The sequence below is a fragment of the Sardina pilchardus genome, chromosome 22 (assembly GCF_963854185.1).
Source record: "Sardina pilchardus chromosome 22, fSarPil1.1, whole genome shotgun sequence".
Lineage (NCBI taxonomy): Eukaryota > Metazoa > Chordata > Actinopteri > Clupeiformes > Clupeidae > Sardina > Sardina pilchardus.
In genome coordinates this window covers 28,477,961-28,497,231 of record NC_085015.1, presented here as the reverse complement: position 1 = coordinate 28,497,231, position 19,271 = coordinate 28,477,961, and the positions used below count along the sequence as shown (strand labels likewise).

The window sequence follows — 19,271 nt, the reverse complement described above, 5'->3', positions numbered from 1 at the left end:
ACACACACACACACGCTGAACACACTCAACACACACACTGAACATGCACATGCACACATATTACACACACCGCCTCACCCCATTCCCCAAGCTGGCCTCACCAGCTCACACACGCAGGCACAAGCCATCACGCATGCACGCATGCACGCACACACACACACACACACACACACACACACTACTGCCTATGCATATGCAGGAATATATACACTTGCACAGTATATGCTCACTGATGCTCCATGAAAGTCTAAGAGGACTTTTTTGATCTCATGAGATTCATTCATATCACAAATTATGTTTCAGAAATATTATCAACCACTCCTTAAACTCGTTGACATTATGAGGTAGTTGATAACCTTTTATGTAAGAGTACAGAGAGTTGTCATATCACTACTGTGATTAAAACTTCAGGTTCACATACAGTATCATACTAAAGTAAGAAAGGGTTTGTGAGCTAAGAATTCTCCACTGCCCATTAAAAACAAAAGACAAATATCTTTGATGGTGGTATTTGGTGGAGAAGGAAATTGACAGTGGTTGAATTTGGCAATGTGCAGAATAAGACAAAGTACTATGAAGTATTCAGGATGTCATTAGTCCAAATTCGTCATAAATGACCCTGATGAAGGCCTAAGCCGAAACGTTGGTCAATAAAAAATATTCTTAAAATATCTTGAAGTTCTGAGTGTGCCACGACACTTTTGCTTAACTAACTTTTCATTTACCGCCTTGAGCACCTCACAAGCATTTACTTTTTACAAGCAAATACATTAGTCCGAATTCAGCATGGATCCAGAAAGGCATGAGTGTCACCTCAATTGCCTATGAGAGCAAACAGGCAATTGGGCAACAGGGTTTAAGAAAGATAAATTATGTTCTTAATTTCTTCTTCAGCACATTAAATTCATTCATTTGACTGAAAATCAGTGGATGAATAGCATACAAATACAATTGTTATGGTATTTTCTATAGTTATAGTATTCGTTTTATTTTAAGCCAAGAAGGAATATTTTTTTTTTGTCATTACCAAAAAAAATGGTAAATACAGTAGGTCTATTTACACTTATTCACACCAATCTATACCTTGATACTTAACCAGAGAATTTGGAAAATATCAGGGATTACAGTTTTTCTCGATTGTTTACACACATTTTCTGAAAGCATGCCTCATACTCTCAGAACTCTACACACAAATCCAAAAACACACACAATGGGCCAAACTCCTCAATTCTCATGCAAAATGACACTTTACCTTCAAAACAATGTACTTTCTCCTCAAAATGGTCTTTTGTTCTCAAAAGACACACACAAACCATCATATGACAAGACATTTATAAGAACCAGTTGAACACTGATGAGCTCAGTGTAAAACACTGCGATGAATTGAAAACACTTCTTCTCCATTCATCATAATGATTTAGGCCTTTTTTTGTTCAGTATTACACTACAAACAGTACTACAAACACAGATAAGCTGATACAGTAAGTTGATATGCTTATCAATATTTTGAAATATCTCACTGTTTTTCTTTGTATTTGCCGTAATGTTATGCCGTTACTTTCTAGGACCATGTTCATGATTTCAGTGTCCTGTTCATTAGACAGAAGCCCTTGTGTTGGTAATCTTTCAGCTGCCAAACAAATAATAAAATACTGTAAATACTGTGTAGGAATACAAAGTACAGTAGGAATACTTTTCCCAAATACTTGAAACATAGGCTACTTTATTTTTACTGTACAGAACAGCCCACAGGCAATACTGTACTACTGTGCACATTGTATTGTACGGCACTGTACTGTATTGATACACTGCACTGCAAGTGGCTTGGATCTCATCAGAGATTACGGTCCTTGGCTTCCCCGTCCTCCTCCTGCATGGTCTTACTCTCACTCCTCTGGCTCTGCCTCTACCTTTATTACTGTATACTAAAGCTCTGATTGATAATTGTAAAACTGTGTGACGGGTGTTTGCCCATGTGATGAGTCAGTGTGCATGGCAGGGCAGTTAGCTTTAGAATCTGAATGGCAGTGTATTCCCTGTGAAAACAAGATATTTTCTTCATGAAAATTGTGTGCAGAGTTTTGAAAACAGTGTGTATTTTAACTGCAATTTGAGTGTAAAGCAGAGATTGTGCTTATAGTTTAGCAGAATTGGTTCAGGAGGTTGGTGCATGAGTTACATATTATGGCCATTGTGTCTCAAGTAACCGAAATTGTGTGTAAACAATTGAGAAAAACTGTAATCACATTTAATACATATCAAGCATTTCAATTATGAAATTAACGATACAAATATTCTGATATACAATATACAAATATATTATCTTTATATTTTTAAAAAGGAACATCAAATACAGGCGTGTGTAAAATTCAGAATTGAATTGAGAATGACCCCTAAATTCCAGTTCAGTTCTTAAGTTTGAATTGAATTTGAATTGAGGTCAAAAACAGGATGTAGAATTACAATTCGAATTTTGATTTGAATTAAAGGAAGTAGAAATTCAGAGAAATTCATATACATCATTTAAGGGTAGTGTTTAACAATGCATTTTCACAATATATATATGATCTCAACAAACACACAACTTAAAATTGAAAACAGTAACCAATTAAATTTCCAAAGTAACCTTCCCAAAACTGAATGTACTGTATGTGAGATTCAACACGTTCTTCCTGTTGTGTGACTGTGGAATTGTTTTGAATTGCCATGAATTGAATTCTACTTCCTGTCATTCCAATTCTAATTCCAATTCAACTTCCTGTGGGACAGGGCCAATTCAATTCAAATTCCAATTAATGAATTGAATGGAGGCCAATTCTAAAATTCGGAATTGTGCACAAGCCTGGTCAAATAAGAACATGCTAATATTTAGATTTAATATTAATATATGGTTTTGTTAAGGAAAACATTGATGCCAGTCTCTGGACAAAGTCAACAGTCCAAAATACATCATTTTGTTTGTTCACATAATGCCTCTATTCTTGCATTTGGTCCCTGAAAATGAAAGAAGTACTTTGAATAAACAAAATAAATGTGCATATCCCTTTTGTTGATGGTTGTCCATAATTATCACCAACATTCCATATCAAAACGCCATGAAATGAGGCTTCATGCTTGTGAGGCAGAGCGTATGTGTATCTGTGGGTGCGTGAGAGCATGTGCATGCGTGCTCCCTGACAGCGGGCAGGGTGTGTGAGAGGATGGGTGGGTCTCGCCGTTGGTACCAGGGGGCAGTGGGCAGATGGTGCGGGAAGGTGCTCACCCACAGGGAGCGAGCATCAGTGGGCATCGGTGGGCACGGCGACGGATGCGGGGCAGCGTTCAGGAGGTGGAACATTTGGCTGCTGACCTGCAGTCCTGCTTCAGAGCTGACGGGTGATTTATGTGTGCCACACACACACACACACACACACACACACACACACACACACACACACACACACAGACAGACACACTCACGCACATGCACACATTGGCACATGTGAAATAGGCCCTGTAGCATCACGTCTGTACACCTCTTCAGATAAAAGATTTGTCATTCTGTTCTTCTTTCGCCTGAAATCTGTTCCCTTCCTCTGCAGCCTTGAAGAGGTCGGGAAATGGGAAGCTGTTCATAATGAGTTGATTGAACAACAACACATCCTCATTACTGCTTTAGGAGTACAATATGTTTCAGCTGAAATTGAGTTGAAATCAACCATTACAAGATTACAAATATAGACAAAAAACATTAACCTTCATTGTTATAATAATTATTTTTCCTCATCCTCATCATTATTGCTATTGTTGTTGGTATCATTGATATGATCACCATAAGCTTTTTTTCATGCGAAGACATCCCAGGTGGTGTTTTTTAGCATCCAATAGAAAACAGATTGACTGAAGATGTTTTCATGCGTAAATCAGTCACTTTGAGTAATACTACTCGTGCAGCACAGTGCAGGTGACCACAGAATCTGAGAGGAGCCATCAGTGAACCTGACTTCTTCTGCTGGGTTGATCTCGGAGCTGTTCGTCCTCTAAAGACCTGCTCAGAAACTAAAACCATTTGTAGTGGCAGTACTGCCACCTTCTGGTTATACAATACCAGGCTTAAATCATCTGAATTCCATATAACACATGCTTCAATGATCAAAGCTATCTTATTTGTGATGCCGTCAACATGCTATGTTACACAGTATGAATGAAGTCCTACACCAATTCTCCAATTTTACACACATCACAGCTTTATTGACTACAGATTACAATGCTTACAGGTAGAGAATACAGTGTAACTAAACTTTAATTGTTCATTAGTTTGGAAATTATGTGATGGGGAGAGAATTAATGATTGTGTTCTAATCAGGTATGTCCTGAACAAGAGCTTGATGATGTTTAGATGCTCAAACTAGCCTACATCATGTTCAACATTAAGCACAGAAAAAGGCCTATTTGGGCCCTTGTATTATACTGGCCTTGAAATGTACAAGATGGCAAAAAGGGTAACACTTCCATAAATATTTGTGTAAGAGGATGTTGGAGGGAGGGCATATGAGTTTGACAGGTTAAATGGGCTTAGTCAGTCATCAGCGACCACCAGCACGTTCCCTTGAATGTCATACTCTATGGTCTGCCAATCAAAAACATTTGGGCGTGGCACGCGCGGACCCTGGTTGAAGTACAGTGCTTTGATCTGGTTACCTGTCAGTACATAGTCCCACATACAGAGGTCAGTGATCTCTCCCGCGAAGCTCTGGACTGCCTCGAAGTCCCCCAGGTGTTTGTCCGCATCCTGTCCAAGTAGCGCTGTCCCCTGAGGTCGAATCGAATGGCCTGGCTTGTAGATCTGGAGAGCGCTTCGACGGCCGTCCACCCAGAACGCGGAGAGGCCTGTGCGCGAGGCCCAGGTGAGGCACAGGTGTGTTCGGAACGTGGTGAGCGGTGGCAGGTGGAAGAAGGCGCCATCTCCGCTCAGGTAGAATGACATGCGCCCGTCTTTCTCGCGCCACACGTTCAGCTCGTCGTAGTCTGGCGTACGGTACGCGAACAGGATGATCTGCCGTTCCCCCTCGAGCTCGGTGGCCACGCGCATGCAGAGTGTGAAGGCAGACAGACCCAGAGGCTTCTGGGGGGTGAGCTTCACGAAGCTGAAGTCGGTCTCATAAGGGAAGAGGAACACCTTGCCACCCAAACCTAGTCCACACAAACAGAACACATGGATGTCTCGTCAGCACAGTTGAGGGCCATTAAAATGATGGGCAAACTCAATGAAACAAGTGTGTTGTTGAGACTAAAGCTATTTTGTGGCGTATGAGCTGCCCCACCACTGTTAGCGCCTAGGAGCTTGCTCATGCTATCAAATTGGCGAATAGATTTGTATCATTATTAAATGAGGTTTTGGTTAGACTTCAGATTTTACTGATTGCCTGTCATTAGGGCCTTGGGTGTTGCTTGAAGCATAGGCATAAAAAGCATGTGCTGTGAAAAACTGTTTGACTGTTTGCTGATTTCTTCTATTTATGCATATTCATCACATAAATGTTTCAGATAATCAAACTCATTTTTAATATTAGATAAATAATAAACAAAGATAACCTGAGTAACGAAATTGCTGTTTTTAAATAATGATTTCATTTCATTTATCGAAGTAAAAAGCTATCAAACCCTACTCCTATGTGAAAAAGTAGTCTGGGTAGGCGATTTCCGATCGTGTAGTAGAAGTAGGCCTACTACAGGATAATTTCGTAGTAGCCTATGTGCATACTTGCTGTTGTGTTGGCCGTTGTGTTAGCCATCTGGCATAACTAAGCCATCTAGCAGCTGACTGACTTTACCTTTCATGGAACAATTTCTATCCTCGATCCAAACTTGGTTTAGTTTTCGTTTGCGCTTAGCTTTCGTGTGCAGTTCCACAATAGGTCATTTGCTAGAACTTTTGGGCCTAGTTTTTGGTCAAAGTTTTCTCAATGGATTCCTGGTCAGAACCCCCATTGGAACAGATTAAGACTTGGGGCATGTTAAATTTTGGCCAAAAATTCAATATGGCCGCCGTATCCCAAAATGGCAGGTTTTCCAGCAATTTTGGCTGTACTGTAGGGTTATTGACCTTGAAAACAATATAATATTATTAAAAGTATGTAGTCCTCTATCAATTACATATTTTAAACCCATAATAATACATTTTCCAATGTAACATTTTTGAATAATGCCAATTTTTGATGATTTTTTGGAGAAATATCAACGGTGATTTGTTTTCAGGTTACATGCACATGCCTTACATTGAATACAGATCAAAACATGCTTTAATTAAGCATTTAGAGAGCCCCCCAAAAAACAAATCGGACAAAAAAGGGGGAAAATAAGGAAATTATTATTATTGTTATTAATTGCCATGCTAATTTTCCAAACCTGCTCTGTTCAATTCACTCTTGACCTTTTGGTCAAAGTTTTCTCAATGGATTCCTGGTCAGAACCCCTACTGGAACAGATTAAGACTTGGGGCATGTAAAATTTCTCATGAATTCATGCATGAATTAATGCATGAATCATGCATTAATTTATCCCTTTATATATCATGAATCATTATGACTTAACATGAATTAACTGATTGTCATTAATGAATTCATGCATAAACAACTCATCATCTTAAGCATTAAGTACGGTTGGCACATCATCATGAATCAGGATTAATTAATCATGGTCATGATGACTTTTTGTCGGACAAAATCGTGGACATCACTGTCATGGAGAAAAAAGAAAAGTACACATGAATTCATGTTAACTAAATGTAATGAATTATCATGAGTTCATTCATTAACTCATGCATTAATTATACATGAAAATGTCATTAATTAACATGAATTCATTGTCTGTCATTAATGACATCAGGTATGGACAACAAATCATCTTGAACATTAGGTACAGTGGGTAAATCATTAAGAATAATGATCAATTACACATGATCATGTTGATTTCTTGGTTTTTGAAAAATGTGTCCCAAAGATCATTTTCAGAGAATATCGAAGAATCCACATTGTATGAATATAGGCATGTCCTCATTAGCTAAGCATTACATTTTCATTAGTTAATCATGTCTGTGGCCCCTCAGGTAGATAGATTGTTGGATTTTGTTTGTAAGCACCCTGCAATGAACTTGTGTTGAACGTAAACTTACTATTACGGTTACTTCTTTTCCCTCCGTTTCCTGACCCTTCTGCCCTGTCCCCTCCTATGCTGAGCAAAGGTCTTTTGGGAGGGGAGAATGACTTTTCAAAAAGTACAGGACCTAACTCTTCGAGATGATGAGTCATTCAGAGAACAGAGACAACCTGAGCACCACCATGACAACTCGGTTTCCCCCGTCATAAACCTGCCAATCGATGTGGTCAAGTCTTTCCCTGCAGACTACATGCATCAGTGCTGCCTTGGGGTAATGCGCAAATTGCTTTGCCGGTGGTCCTATGGCACAACTGCACACAGGCTGTCACCAGCTCAACTGAGGGAAGTAGGAAAGAGAAATTTCAGAGGCGACATTCCCAATATGCAAGGAAGCCACGGGTTAAATGAGTTAGACAGGTGGAAGGCCACTGAATTCCGTCAGTTTATGCTGTACACAGGGAAAATAGTACTGCGGGGGATTCTACAAAAAGACATTTACAGACATTTTATGTCCTTTAGTCTCCCCAACACTCACAAAAGCGCACAACCTCTTGGTCTATTTTGTGGAGCAAGACCGTAAAATTTATGGCAGAGAATTTCTGGTGTACAACGTGCACTCACTGATCCATCTCACTTCTGATGCCACCACCTACGATTCCTTGGATCAGTGCAGTGCATTTAAATTTGAGAGCTATCTGCACCAGTTGAAAAAGACTATCAGATCTGGCAACAATGTGTTGACGCAGGCTGCAAAACGCCTCCAGGAAAAGTATGAAATCCCCATAACTGCAGCAAAAGAGGCAAATTCGACTAACACATCCTGATAATGTCTTCATGCTCAGCCCCTCATCCTGCTGCCAAGCGTTGGAGAGAACCAGCTCTGGACATCTTTTGTGTCGGGTAACACACAACTGAGGCCCTACAAAACCAACCCTTGTGACTCAAGACTGTATGGAACTTTTGTCTGTATTATGACTCCAGGATTGAGGACATCGACCTCAGAATTACTGGGAAGTGCTATCCTTCATGAGGACGGACATGGACAAAAAATGGTCATGACTGTTCTGCACAACCAACATTAAATTCAATCACTATGTACATAGTTCTTCATGTTAGTATTTATTTCCTATTTCCCATTGTGATATTTGATCTTCTAAATCTGTGTTTTCACTTCCTAAAAACTGTATGCTCTTTTCAGATTTTTTTCTACGTTGTTAATTTGTTAAATGAAAATTCCATTGCTGTGGCAACTGCCTCATGGGTGGAGGAAAAAGATGGGGTAAGAGCTAACATAACGATATTCATATTAACACGCCCCAAAAGTCTACTGAAGTAACTAGCCAAACTTTTTCCTATTTTCTCAGATTTACTACTGGCGAGGAAAAAACTTCTCTGAGGGAATAGGGGGCTCTGATCAGCGCCGACTTACCCCTGTCTCCCCTGATGAGATGGGCTACACAGGGGCTGGCCTGACTAGGGCCTGGGGAGGCAAAGGATGCATGTATATCATGCCGATACAGCATATAGGCTCAGCACTGCCCCCCTTCACTGCCTCTGGATTAAAGGATACGCCGAAGGCTAGGTGTATGACATGCAGCCAGTGACCCACTACAACTTCTTAGCCTACATGTGGACATGTTCCAGGTCTGAGGTACGGCATTATGATTCAAACATAATTCCAGATTTTCCAACCTGCAGTGTACGGCAGGTCCAAGTAGACTAGCTATGAAATTGTTAAGATTGCTTCTGCTGTCATTCCAGTATTTACTGACTCAGGTCATGATGATGACGATGACGATGACGATGATATGGTAAGCTACAAAACAAATCCTGAATGTTGTCACAATTGCTGTTATGGAATGAACACTCTCACCTTGTGCTTGCGTGTTTTGATTTTAAATATGGTGATGGTATATACCAAAGATTCTAGAACAGAGCAAGATGGATCAGTTGTGTCAAAAGAATGAAGTACACGACAGGGCGCCATTTTGGTAAGCTCAGCAACATTTCTGAAATTTTCAGACACAGTTCCAATCATATAAACCCACATCAACAGCTGTTTTTGCCGTTGCCAGCTGTTTTTTGTTTTGTTTTGTTACTCGGTAATGATCTGGCCATGTGAAAGGCACGATTTATTACTTTTCGGCTTACCAAAATGGCGCCCATGGAGCGTTAGAATGTACTTCAACATATCCAACGTATTCTCCGGCCAGTGATCCATCTTGCTCTGTTCTAGAATCTTTGGTATATACTGATATACAGTGGGGAGCACATGTATTTGATACCATGCTAAAACAGGAATATAAAATCATCATTTGACAATTGATCTTAATGTCTTAATTCAAAAAATGAGTAAAAATCAAACCGCCAAGGACACCAATTTTCTTTGTGATTGAAGAATGTATCGTAAATAAATAAATGTTTTCCTTAAATGCTAGGGGAATGAAGTATTTGACCCCCTATGTAACCCTATGGGAATTTAACACAGAGCAATAATAAACAACAATTTAAATTCAATCAATAGCCTAATGAAAACAACTTAATACCATGACATACAAACCCTAACAGAGGAAATAACTTAATACCATGACATACAAACCCTAACAGAGGAAACACTTAATAAGTGCGTGTTGAACAGAATATGACTTTAGAGCCCATTTGAAGGACCCAAAACTATCACAGGAACAGAGAGCACTGAACAACTCATTTCACCAACAAGAAACCACTGAGGAAAAGAGTTTTGAATTTGATAGAATTTATGGCTGGTTGACAAAAGACACTCATCAGAAGACCGTAGTGGGCGGTTGGGGATATAGCCTACATGTACATCTTGATCATTGAATTGAGGGAGTATAGATCCAGTCAGTGTCCTATAGGCCAGTGTTTTTCAACCACTGTGCCGTGGCACACTAGTGTGCCGTGACACATTGTTAGGTGTGCCGTGGGAAATTATCCAATTTCACCTAATTGGTCTAAAAAAAGAGTGAATAGAAATCATTTTCTGATTCCTATTCTAGACACTTTGACAAGAATGACTTGATATCGTTAATGAGGGCTACAAAGTTTTATCTAATTTCATTTTCAATAAAATTTCATTTATTTAACATTTTCGGCTGGTGGTGTGCCGCAGGATTTTTTCAATCAAAAAAGTGTGCCTTGGCTCAAAAAAGGTTGAAAAACACTGCTATAGGCCAAAGTGAGAGATTTTTGTAAGTCTGGCCACAATGAGGAGCTAGTGGAGAGTAACTAGGAGAGGATTTACATGTGTCCTCTTTGGCTGATGGAAGACCAGGCGTGCGGAAGCATTCTGAATCAGTTGTAACAATCTTACTACACAAGCAAGTAGGCCAGCTAATAGTGGTTGTTACAAGAAGTTGTGTGGAATCTTGTCTCAGATAAGGTCTGATCTTCCTAATGCCTAAAAGAGGCACTCTCAATCTTGCTCTGATAGAATAGGCCTTTTTGCAAGTGAATGAAAAAGATTATAGCACTGATTGGTAGTTACTAAAATCATTTCTATCTCTGGATTTACACCATTTCCTCTCAGCAGCTCTGAGTTCATTTTGTACTGAGCATGCTGTTTGTCAGCCATGGATGATGATGTTTAGAACGAGTGGGTCTTGTGGAAAGAGGACATGCTGCATTCAGACAAGAATCTCAGTAGCGTCATTAACCGTGACGAGCGTGATTAAGTGACGAGAATGAACCCGAAGTAGGCTAGGTAAAGCAGATGTTACTAATGTTGCAAAATACTCGTTTGAGAGGCTTCAGAGGTTACGCCGGCAGGAACTTACCGGAGGAGGAACTGCCGGTTTTTCCAAGATAAGAGGGTCTATTTTTGCTATTATTAACTGGTGATGGGGTAACCTGACGAGCCAGACCCACCGCTAGGGGCGTCTAGATTCCTAGGCTAGTGATGGGGTAATATCTTTTCTGTGCCAATCTGTACCACTAGGTGGAGTCAGTCATCTTTGAGCTCAAGTTTTGCTACTGCCCTTGACTTGAGGTTTGACTGACTAAAAGCACCCCGATGATTGTTGTGGGGTGTGAGGTAAAAATGAAACTACATTATTGAACGCATGCACGGAGACCACCTGCAATGCCTTCACGCACCACCACTGGACAGCAACCCCACTGTCAATAACAGCAATAAGTCGCAGTTCTACAGCCCAGCTAATGTATTAGGGCAGTTCAAGTTCTCACTGAGAGGGATAATAGCTCTGTCACATGTATTTCTAATGTCCATCATTCAGTCTTTAATTATACTCCTTTGGCACCATTCCTCAATGAGTGCTTGTCCACCTTTTGATGAGATGCAGGGGGACCGGGACACTAGGCTGGTTTATTGCCTCTGAGCTGTCTGTGTAGCGGAGTTAATTATTCCACTTGTCAGTAGGCTACCAGCTAACTTTTCATATTCCTATTTCATTTTCTTGGCAAAGTTCTTTACAGGCATATTTTATGTAGCCTAACTAGGCCTATAGATGTAGACCACACAGGTAGGCTACAAAACATGACCGCCGCTCAGTGCTTTACATCCTCTCCATAAAAATAAATCCACAGTGTCAGATAAGTGTTTAATGTATGTCCTACTGATTGGCCTAAACGACATTTTCCGTAAAAGTCTGGGCAAAATGCCCACGTTTCATGAGCGACTGAACTCCTTATTGATGACGCAATAACGTGGCTGTCATATACGTCATAAACGACGCACTAAAAAATCCATGCACCTGTTCTGGATGGAGCGCAAAGCAACACACAAACAGACTGATCGAGGAAAAGAAGTTCACTAGAGAGTTGTTCTGCTAAGATAACAAATTCACATTTTGTACTACAATCACGGAGTTGCATCTTCACCATGGTGAGTTTGGGGGAATAATATTAGGCCTACTCTGAATGTTAAGTTGGGGTAATAACAAAGCCTACCCATTTCACCTTAAACATTGTGGGAAGATCTGAGAGGAAAAATGGCAAAGGTAAAGATAAACATCTTTGTGTTTAGGCCCATGAGAATAGTAATTCACCAGCGGCCAAAGAGAGAGCAACCTCCCAGGTAAAAAAACTATTCAGTGCAGAGGATATGGATGGGGTAAGACTGGGAAAATTACTATCTTCAAACTGAGAATATGTGAATCACAGTACTTATCAGTGGTCACCTCACATTTCACTTGCAGGACCTGACTCACAGACCCCCGCTCACTCTTAGCTCACCAAGCCTTAATTTGGACCTCAGGGCTGAGATTCTGAAGGCTGTGCGGGATTCTGCTACAGCTCAACAGAATGCCTTGATGGTCAACATAGAGGGCATGAGGACAGAGTTCATGAAGAGCATGAAGAGCAGACAGGAGGAAAGAGACATGAAGCTGGCTCTCCTGCTGGAGGGTAGGCAGACCAGAGTCACAGAGATGGAGAAATGGAAGAAGGCAAAGAAGGACATCTCCATCACTGAGGAAAATGGAGGAAGTGCTGCTGCAGTGCTCAAGAACGCCATTGTTCAGTTACCCAGGATGATACATACCCTGGATCATTTCAGAATGGCAGAGCTCGAGCAGCAAAACCAGAGAGAGGAAGAGGAGGACTGCTTGGAGCTTGAAGCTTGGAGGAAGCAACATGCACACCTGGCCACCACGTTTAAGCAGCAGAGCAAAGAGACATTGGCCAGAGTAGCTCAGCTCTGGAAGGAAGCAACAGAGGAAGAAAATGGAATGCACAAAACTGTGAGTTACTAAAAAAGATGCAGTTCTGTTTTAATCTATTTTGTCACAATGTTAGTGTCTAAAGTGCTCAATCAATGTATAATTTCGTAAGATAGTACAGCACTCACAAGTTGGATATGATAGGTAAGGGGATGCGTAGGTATTACACATTTCTACCACTTTGGAGCTCTTCTTGAAATTGTTGATTCTCCCTCTGTCTGGTTGGTCTGAATGCAGAGTGCACCAGCTGAATGCATTGTGCACATACTTGTGCAAGAGGCTCCCCAGGAGAAGACCACCCTAGCTCCTGTCATTTCATCTGAGGTATTGTTGGTGCATCAGAATCAGAGGAATAGGCCATCACCCTTGTTGCATTGTCAATTAAGATGCTATTTTTCTATCAACAATACAGAATGCTGTGACACTGGCTCTGCCTCTGCCATCCAAACTCCCTCCACTGCCATCCAAGCTACCTCCTCTGGCATCCAAGGTAGCCCATTTGCCAGCTAAGCTCCCCCCTCTGAACCCAGGCCTTCGCAGAGCATTCTGCAACCCCGTTGCCCCTCTGCCTCCCATCCATCCATGCAAGTATGAAAAAGAGGACCTTGAGGTAGGAAGTATTTCAGAGCATTCCACAAAGGTAAGTGAACCTTCAGATCATCAGAACCACATCTTCACCAGCATAACCCAGGATAAGAATAGAGTTTTATGGTGTATGTTCATGTAATCTACACAGATGTTGGACATCAAATTTTGATAAGGCAGAAGTTGGAAAATGTCGTAATAGATAGTTAACATGCAGCTGAAGGAAAAGTATTGCAGCAACCTAATGACAGTCAAGCTCCTCTCTCCCTCTCTCTCCCTCTCTCTCCCTCTCTCTCTCTCTGACACAGAGTGCTGTGTCCGAGCAACTGATGGTGACTCTGGATGCAGATCAAAGTCCTGAGGCTACCAGCACACGGTCCTCCGAGTCCCTAGCAGCAGGTGACAGCGTGGTAAAACAGGAGAAGAAAAAGACTAGAAGCGTTAAAGAGAGGTGAGATTGCAACCACACAAAACAGTTAACATGATCTCTCTGAAGAACGTCCTGGACTTGAAGTCACTGATGAACTGACACAAGATGATGTGGAAAATGTAAACTAATACCTGTCAGCTCAACATAAAGCTTTTTAGAGACCTTCAAAGTTATTGATATTTCAATAACTATGAAACACTTTCTTTTGTTCGTAGGTTTTTCCAGTTCCTCCAAAAGCTGAACTGCTGCAAAGCCCTAGAGGACTAGACAGACCCATCGACCCACTTTAATTATTTCTTAGTTTAATTTCCCTAGCCATCATAAACACATTAAAAAAAAATCCATGGTCACACTTATGCATGAGTCATTCTATTAATTTACAACATTACGTGCCTGTGTGTTTAATTAGATTATAGATAAACAGGGTAGCACACTATTATGGTTATGGTTGTACTTTTGTCCAAAGCGACATACAAATAACAACAATATAATAGTTCAATTTAACAGTAAACAATTTAAAAGTTTGTAATACTACATTATGGAGAATAGCAATAATAAATAACAATGTCAATTCAATCAATAGCCTAATGAAAACAACTAGATACTATAATATTCCTAATGGAGGAAACACTTAATAAGTGCATATTGATTGAATATGACTTTAGAGCCCTCTTGAAGGACCCAAACTATCACAGGAACAGAGAGCATTGAACAACTCATTTCACCAACAAGAAACCACTGAGGAGAAGAGTCTTGAATTTGACTTAGAATTTATGGCTGGTCGACACAGACGCTTATCAGAAGACCGCTGAGGGTGGTTGCGGTAGGGAGCAGATCCAGTCAGTGTCCTATAGGCCAAAGTGAGAGATTTAAATGTAAGTCTGTAAGCCACTATAAGGAGCCAGTGGAGAGGGAGTAACTAGGAGAGGAGTTATGTGTGTCCTTTTTGGCTGTTCGAAGACCAAGTGTGTAGCAGCATTCTAAATCAGTTGTAATGATCTTACTACACAAGAAGGTAGGCCAGCTAACAGTGAATTACAATAGTCCAGCTTGGAAATAATCATGGCCTATTCAAGAAGTTGTGTGGAATCTTGTGTCAAATGAGAAACTTGAAAGTGGAAAAAAGTTTTGTACGGTCAGTGGCACTCTCAATCTTGCTCTGATAGAATACTTTTTTTGCAAGTGAATGAAAGATGATAGCACAGATTCTAAGTTCCTTTCGTACTGAGCGTACACTGTTTGTCAGCCATGGATGATGAGGTTTAGAACGAGTGAGTCTAATGGAAAGTGGACATGCTGCATTCAGACAACATGCCAGTGTAGAGGAAAGAGTCTCAGTAGCGTCATTAAGCTCAAGTGACGAGAATGAACCCGGAGTATAAAGCAGAACGCCGAGGAGGAGCTGCTGGGTTATCCAAGAGAAGAAGGTCTATTAACTGGTGACAGGGTTATATATTTTCTGTGCCAATCTGTACCACTAGATGGAGTTTGTCATCTTTGACTGAATGAAATCTTTAACCTGAAACAGGGCCTGCATGGCCCATGCGAGCCCATAAGCTCAAGTTTTGCCACTTTGTTGTTGTAGGGTATGAAAATAAAACGAAACTGCATTATTAAACGCATGCTTGGAGACCACCTGCAATGCCTTCATGCACCACCATTGGACAGCAACCCAATAACAGCTATGTCAACAACAATAAGTCGCAGTTCTAAAGCCCAGCTTGGAATGTATTAGGGCAGTGCAAGTTCTCACTGGCACAGGAGTTGTGCAGTCCAACCCGTCTTCACTTTTATGAGGGACAACAAGATGGATAGTAGCTGCTCTGTCACATGTATTTCTAATGTCCATTAATGACATTCAGGGCTCTACAATGACAGTCTAAAGTCTATAATCATCACGATGCAAAGCGTAGTCCTAGATTCGAGTCACCATTCCCATCTCTTTTATTGAACAACACAAGGGGGTGTGGCAATAAACAACCTAAGGAGGGGTCTGGCAGGCGTGGCCTACTGATTGGGTTTGGGCTTGTAACCGAAGGGTTGCTGATTCTGGTGCTGGTTGATGGGTGTGTGTGTATGCATGCGTGTGTGTGTGTGTGTGTGTGTGTGTGTGTGTGTGTGTGTGTGTGAGACAGTTGAGCCTTGCAGCTCCTCTCATCATCCTCTACCAGCAACCCTTCACTCAATACCACCATCTACAGGCTGATGGTTGTACAGTCACTAATAACATACATTCATCTATTTTATGCCATTACCTTTTGGTGATGTGATGATTATCATAAAAGTGCAAAATGATGAATGCAGCTGATTTAGTCATTTGTGTTGTGAATATTGACATTCAGGAAGATCCAGTGTAAAATGAGTAGGTGTAGGTTGCTCTTGCTCTCGCTCTATTCTTTCTCTCTCGCTCTTTCTCTCTCACACACACACACACACACACACACACACACACACAATACACTCTCTCACACCAACCACTCATTCAACCACATGGTTACTTGCTCACCCACACTTATAGGCAATGAGTATTGTTGTTCTGGCACGTTGGGTAACTTGATTTTCTTGATAACTTTGAACTTGATTAACATGATCATCCAGTTGGAACACGTACGGGTTATGTGGTTGCCCTGCTCAAAGTTGCCCCATGTTTCACCTACATCAATATCAAGCAAGGACACGCATCGACAATGTCTTTATTCTTTATGAGACTTTATTCTCCGTATGTCAGTGTACCATGAGTTTGAAATAATTATTTTAAAGTAACAGAACTGCATTGAGTTGCTTTAAACCCTCATTCTGTGGTTCTTAATAGGTTGGGTGGTCAGTTTGTACCACTTGACAAGTGCAGTTGTGACTTTTTGAGTACATCTCTGATAGGCCTACAGTCTTTCGGCTATGAAATGTAACAGGCAGGTCAGTAGATCTGTTGACTGCTTGCAGATGTAGCCTATGGCATGTCTCATAGGTAGAGAAAAGCTGTTGCTCTCAAACACTGTCCATTTATCAAAAGAGTCAGTGATGAAGAAATAGATTGAATTGTTCCCTTTAAAGAGTATTTTAGTATTTAGCATAGGCTACATTTAAAATGATATGAAATGCCCATCCCTGCTGCAGCCTATACCAAATAGCAAATATTGACTATCAAAATGCTTCATGTTTCCCCATAAACTTGTATCATGCATCTTCAGTACCTTTGGATGCTGAGCAGAGTGTCACCACACCAGACAGGAAGATGGCTGCAGCCCACATTTTGCTGCAGAAAAACAAACAAAGGTTACAAGGCTGGCTCTTCCTTCTCTGAAGTTTCATGCACAGACATAACTTATTGTTTGTCCTTGGTGAATCCTTGAAATGACACTGAATGTGTCTTTTTAAAACTGTTACTTCAAGAGGAAAACAATGGCGGTATGTCAACAACATAGCTTTGAGAGTGTACAGGCAATAGATTTGAAAAGCTGCTTTTTTTGTCTAATGATTGTAAAGAGGGGTGGGGAGTTTTGCGCCATGTTATGCTATGCGGTTCTCTATGTGTTGAATGTCTGATGTCAGACACACATTTCCCGATCACGTTTTTTTTAATAAATATATATATATATTATACCCACTGGTCTACAGTACACTAATTACAAGACATCTAAGATGTACGCACGCTGCATTTGAATGCACAGAACAGTAATATATTTATACATGTGAACTATTGAAAGGACAGTCAAACACAAAACAATAGTCTATGATTTTAGCCTTGTTAAAGTTCCAATTTGGCTCCTTGGCATCTGCATGCAAGGGCATGTACAATACCCTGAAGCCTCAAAAGTGAGTGTGCTAGTCACACTGTCACAATGCTTTTAAGAAGGCGACATGGCAATTCACACACTCATAAACAGACCAAGAAAAGCTCATTTTACCTCTCAGTGGAAGTGTGCAGATCAGCTGAATGATGAGAAATTAAGGCTGTTGACCACTGACACACAAGTCTCTCCTCTTCCCTCCTTGCACTGGCCATTACCTCATCTCTCCCACGAGCAGAGACAAAGGGGCTGGTGTGTGGGAGCAGGCCAACATGTGACAGTTCAAACTCACACACACACACACACACACACACACACACACACACCATGTAAACAGGCACATGAACAATACATCAAAATGCTCTCATATTTTTGACTGATCTGTAGTGCTCTTAGTATCTGTGGATATTTTATATTTATTTATATTATACAATTAAAATAGAAAAGTAGAAAGTTTTAAAAATGTAAATTATGTAGCTACAGGTTTGGAAGGGTTGTAAAATCAAACGTGTATTTTTCAATTGAAGGATGTGTATCTGGAACACCAAAATGGTTCTGTAAAAAAAGTGCAAAATAGTAGAGGTGCAGATGTCCATCAGACATTTTTGTCAGTGTCAAATGTGTCACACATCTGGAAAACACAGATGCTAGCAATACAAGCATCGTGTCAGTCTCTATTGATGCTTTTAAAGTAGCTGATGTGTCAATATCATTTTACTGATGAATGGTAAGAAGAACTCTTCTCTACTCTTCTGTATTCAGCACTGAGACATACTGTAGACAATAAGCCTTGTGTATGCGAGAGTGGTGGTGGCTTTTCTATTCTCTTCATGGTGGGAAAGACATAACACTCCGCATATAATGACACATCAGTTCCTCACATAAAGCAGTAAAAACATCGAGACAACACTAAACTATGCCTGTGCTCACTCATGTCGCTCCATTATGGAAGTTATAAAGTTCACACCAACAGTGTGTGTGGCTTCCAGTTAATCTATTTTGAATGACTAGAACTCCAAGCAAAAATGAAATCTTGGACTCAGCATCTACAGTAGATGATCACTGACTAGAAGCACACAGAGAAGATGATCACTGACTAGAAGCACACAGAGAAGACATGTCTGTTAGCAGTGACATTTTGCATCAATGTGCCTCTTTTGATTGTACAAGCAAAGGATGTCTGAGTCTGAATGGGAAAAAGTGTACAGTCCGAGTGTCTGAATAACTTTGTACAAACCCACAAATTCATATATCTATGGGCAAGTAGCAAAACCAGACCACTTAATAACCAATAGTTCCCTACCATGGTATACCATTGGCATGAACTGAGATGGAAATTCCATATTCTGTCTGTGTGCCCTATCCACTGAAGACAGATCAATGATGTGTCTGTTTTAGTTAATGCTCAATACACGCCTACAAGCTGATACGCTTTTTGGTTTGTTTAAGAACAGCCCACCATCACTTTGGTTATGACTAGAGCTTGAGCATTGTATGGTTCAGACACAATAACAAGCCTCAAAAGTAGGCCACCAACTCTGCAACAGGGTCTGGAACACATGACCTGAAACATCTCTTCAGCATCCCCACAAAACACACACACACACACACACACACACACACACACACACACAC

The 19,271-nt window shown here is 40.7% G+C and overlaps 2 protein-coding genes across 2 annotated transcripts; one reads left to right on the top strand and one right to left on the bottom strand.

The window, feature by feature from the left end:
• Window positions 1-4,200: 4,200 nt before the first annotated feature.
• On the bottom strand, window positions 4,201-17,865 carry LOC134070450 (C-reactive protein-like). The gene is made up of 3 exons (XM_062526820.1): window positions 17,754-17,865; window positions 17,040-17,101; window positions 4,201-5,172 (listed from the first exon to the last, which is right to left on the bottom strand). Exons 1-3 carry the CDS (start codon window positions 17,849-17,851, stop codon window positions 4,559-4,561), a joined length of 774 nt encoding a protein of 257 aa, XP_062382804.1. The 5' UTR covers window positions 17,852-17,865; the 3' UTR covers window positions 4,201-4,558.
• Window positions 11,933-13,863, top strand: LOC134070449 (uncharacterized). The gene is made up of 4 exons (XM_062526819.1): window positions 11,933-11,998; window positions 12,312-12,854; window positions 13,071-13,157; window positions 13,246-13,863. The coding sequence occupies exons 1-4, from the start codon at window positions 11,996-11,998 to the stop codon at window positions 13,558-13,560; spliced, it is 948 nt and encodes a 315-aa protein (XP_062382803.1). The 5' UTR covers window positions 11,933-11,995; the 3' UTR covers window positions 13,561-13,863.
• Window positions 17,866-19,271: the final 1,406 nt, after the last annotated feature.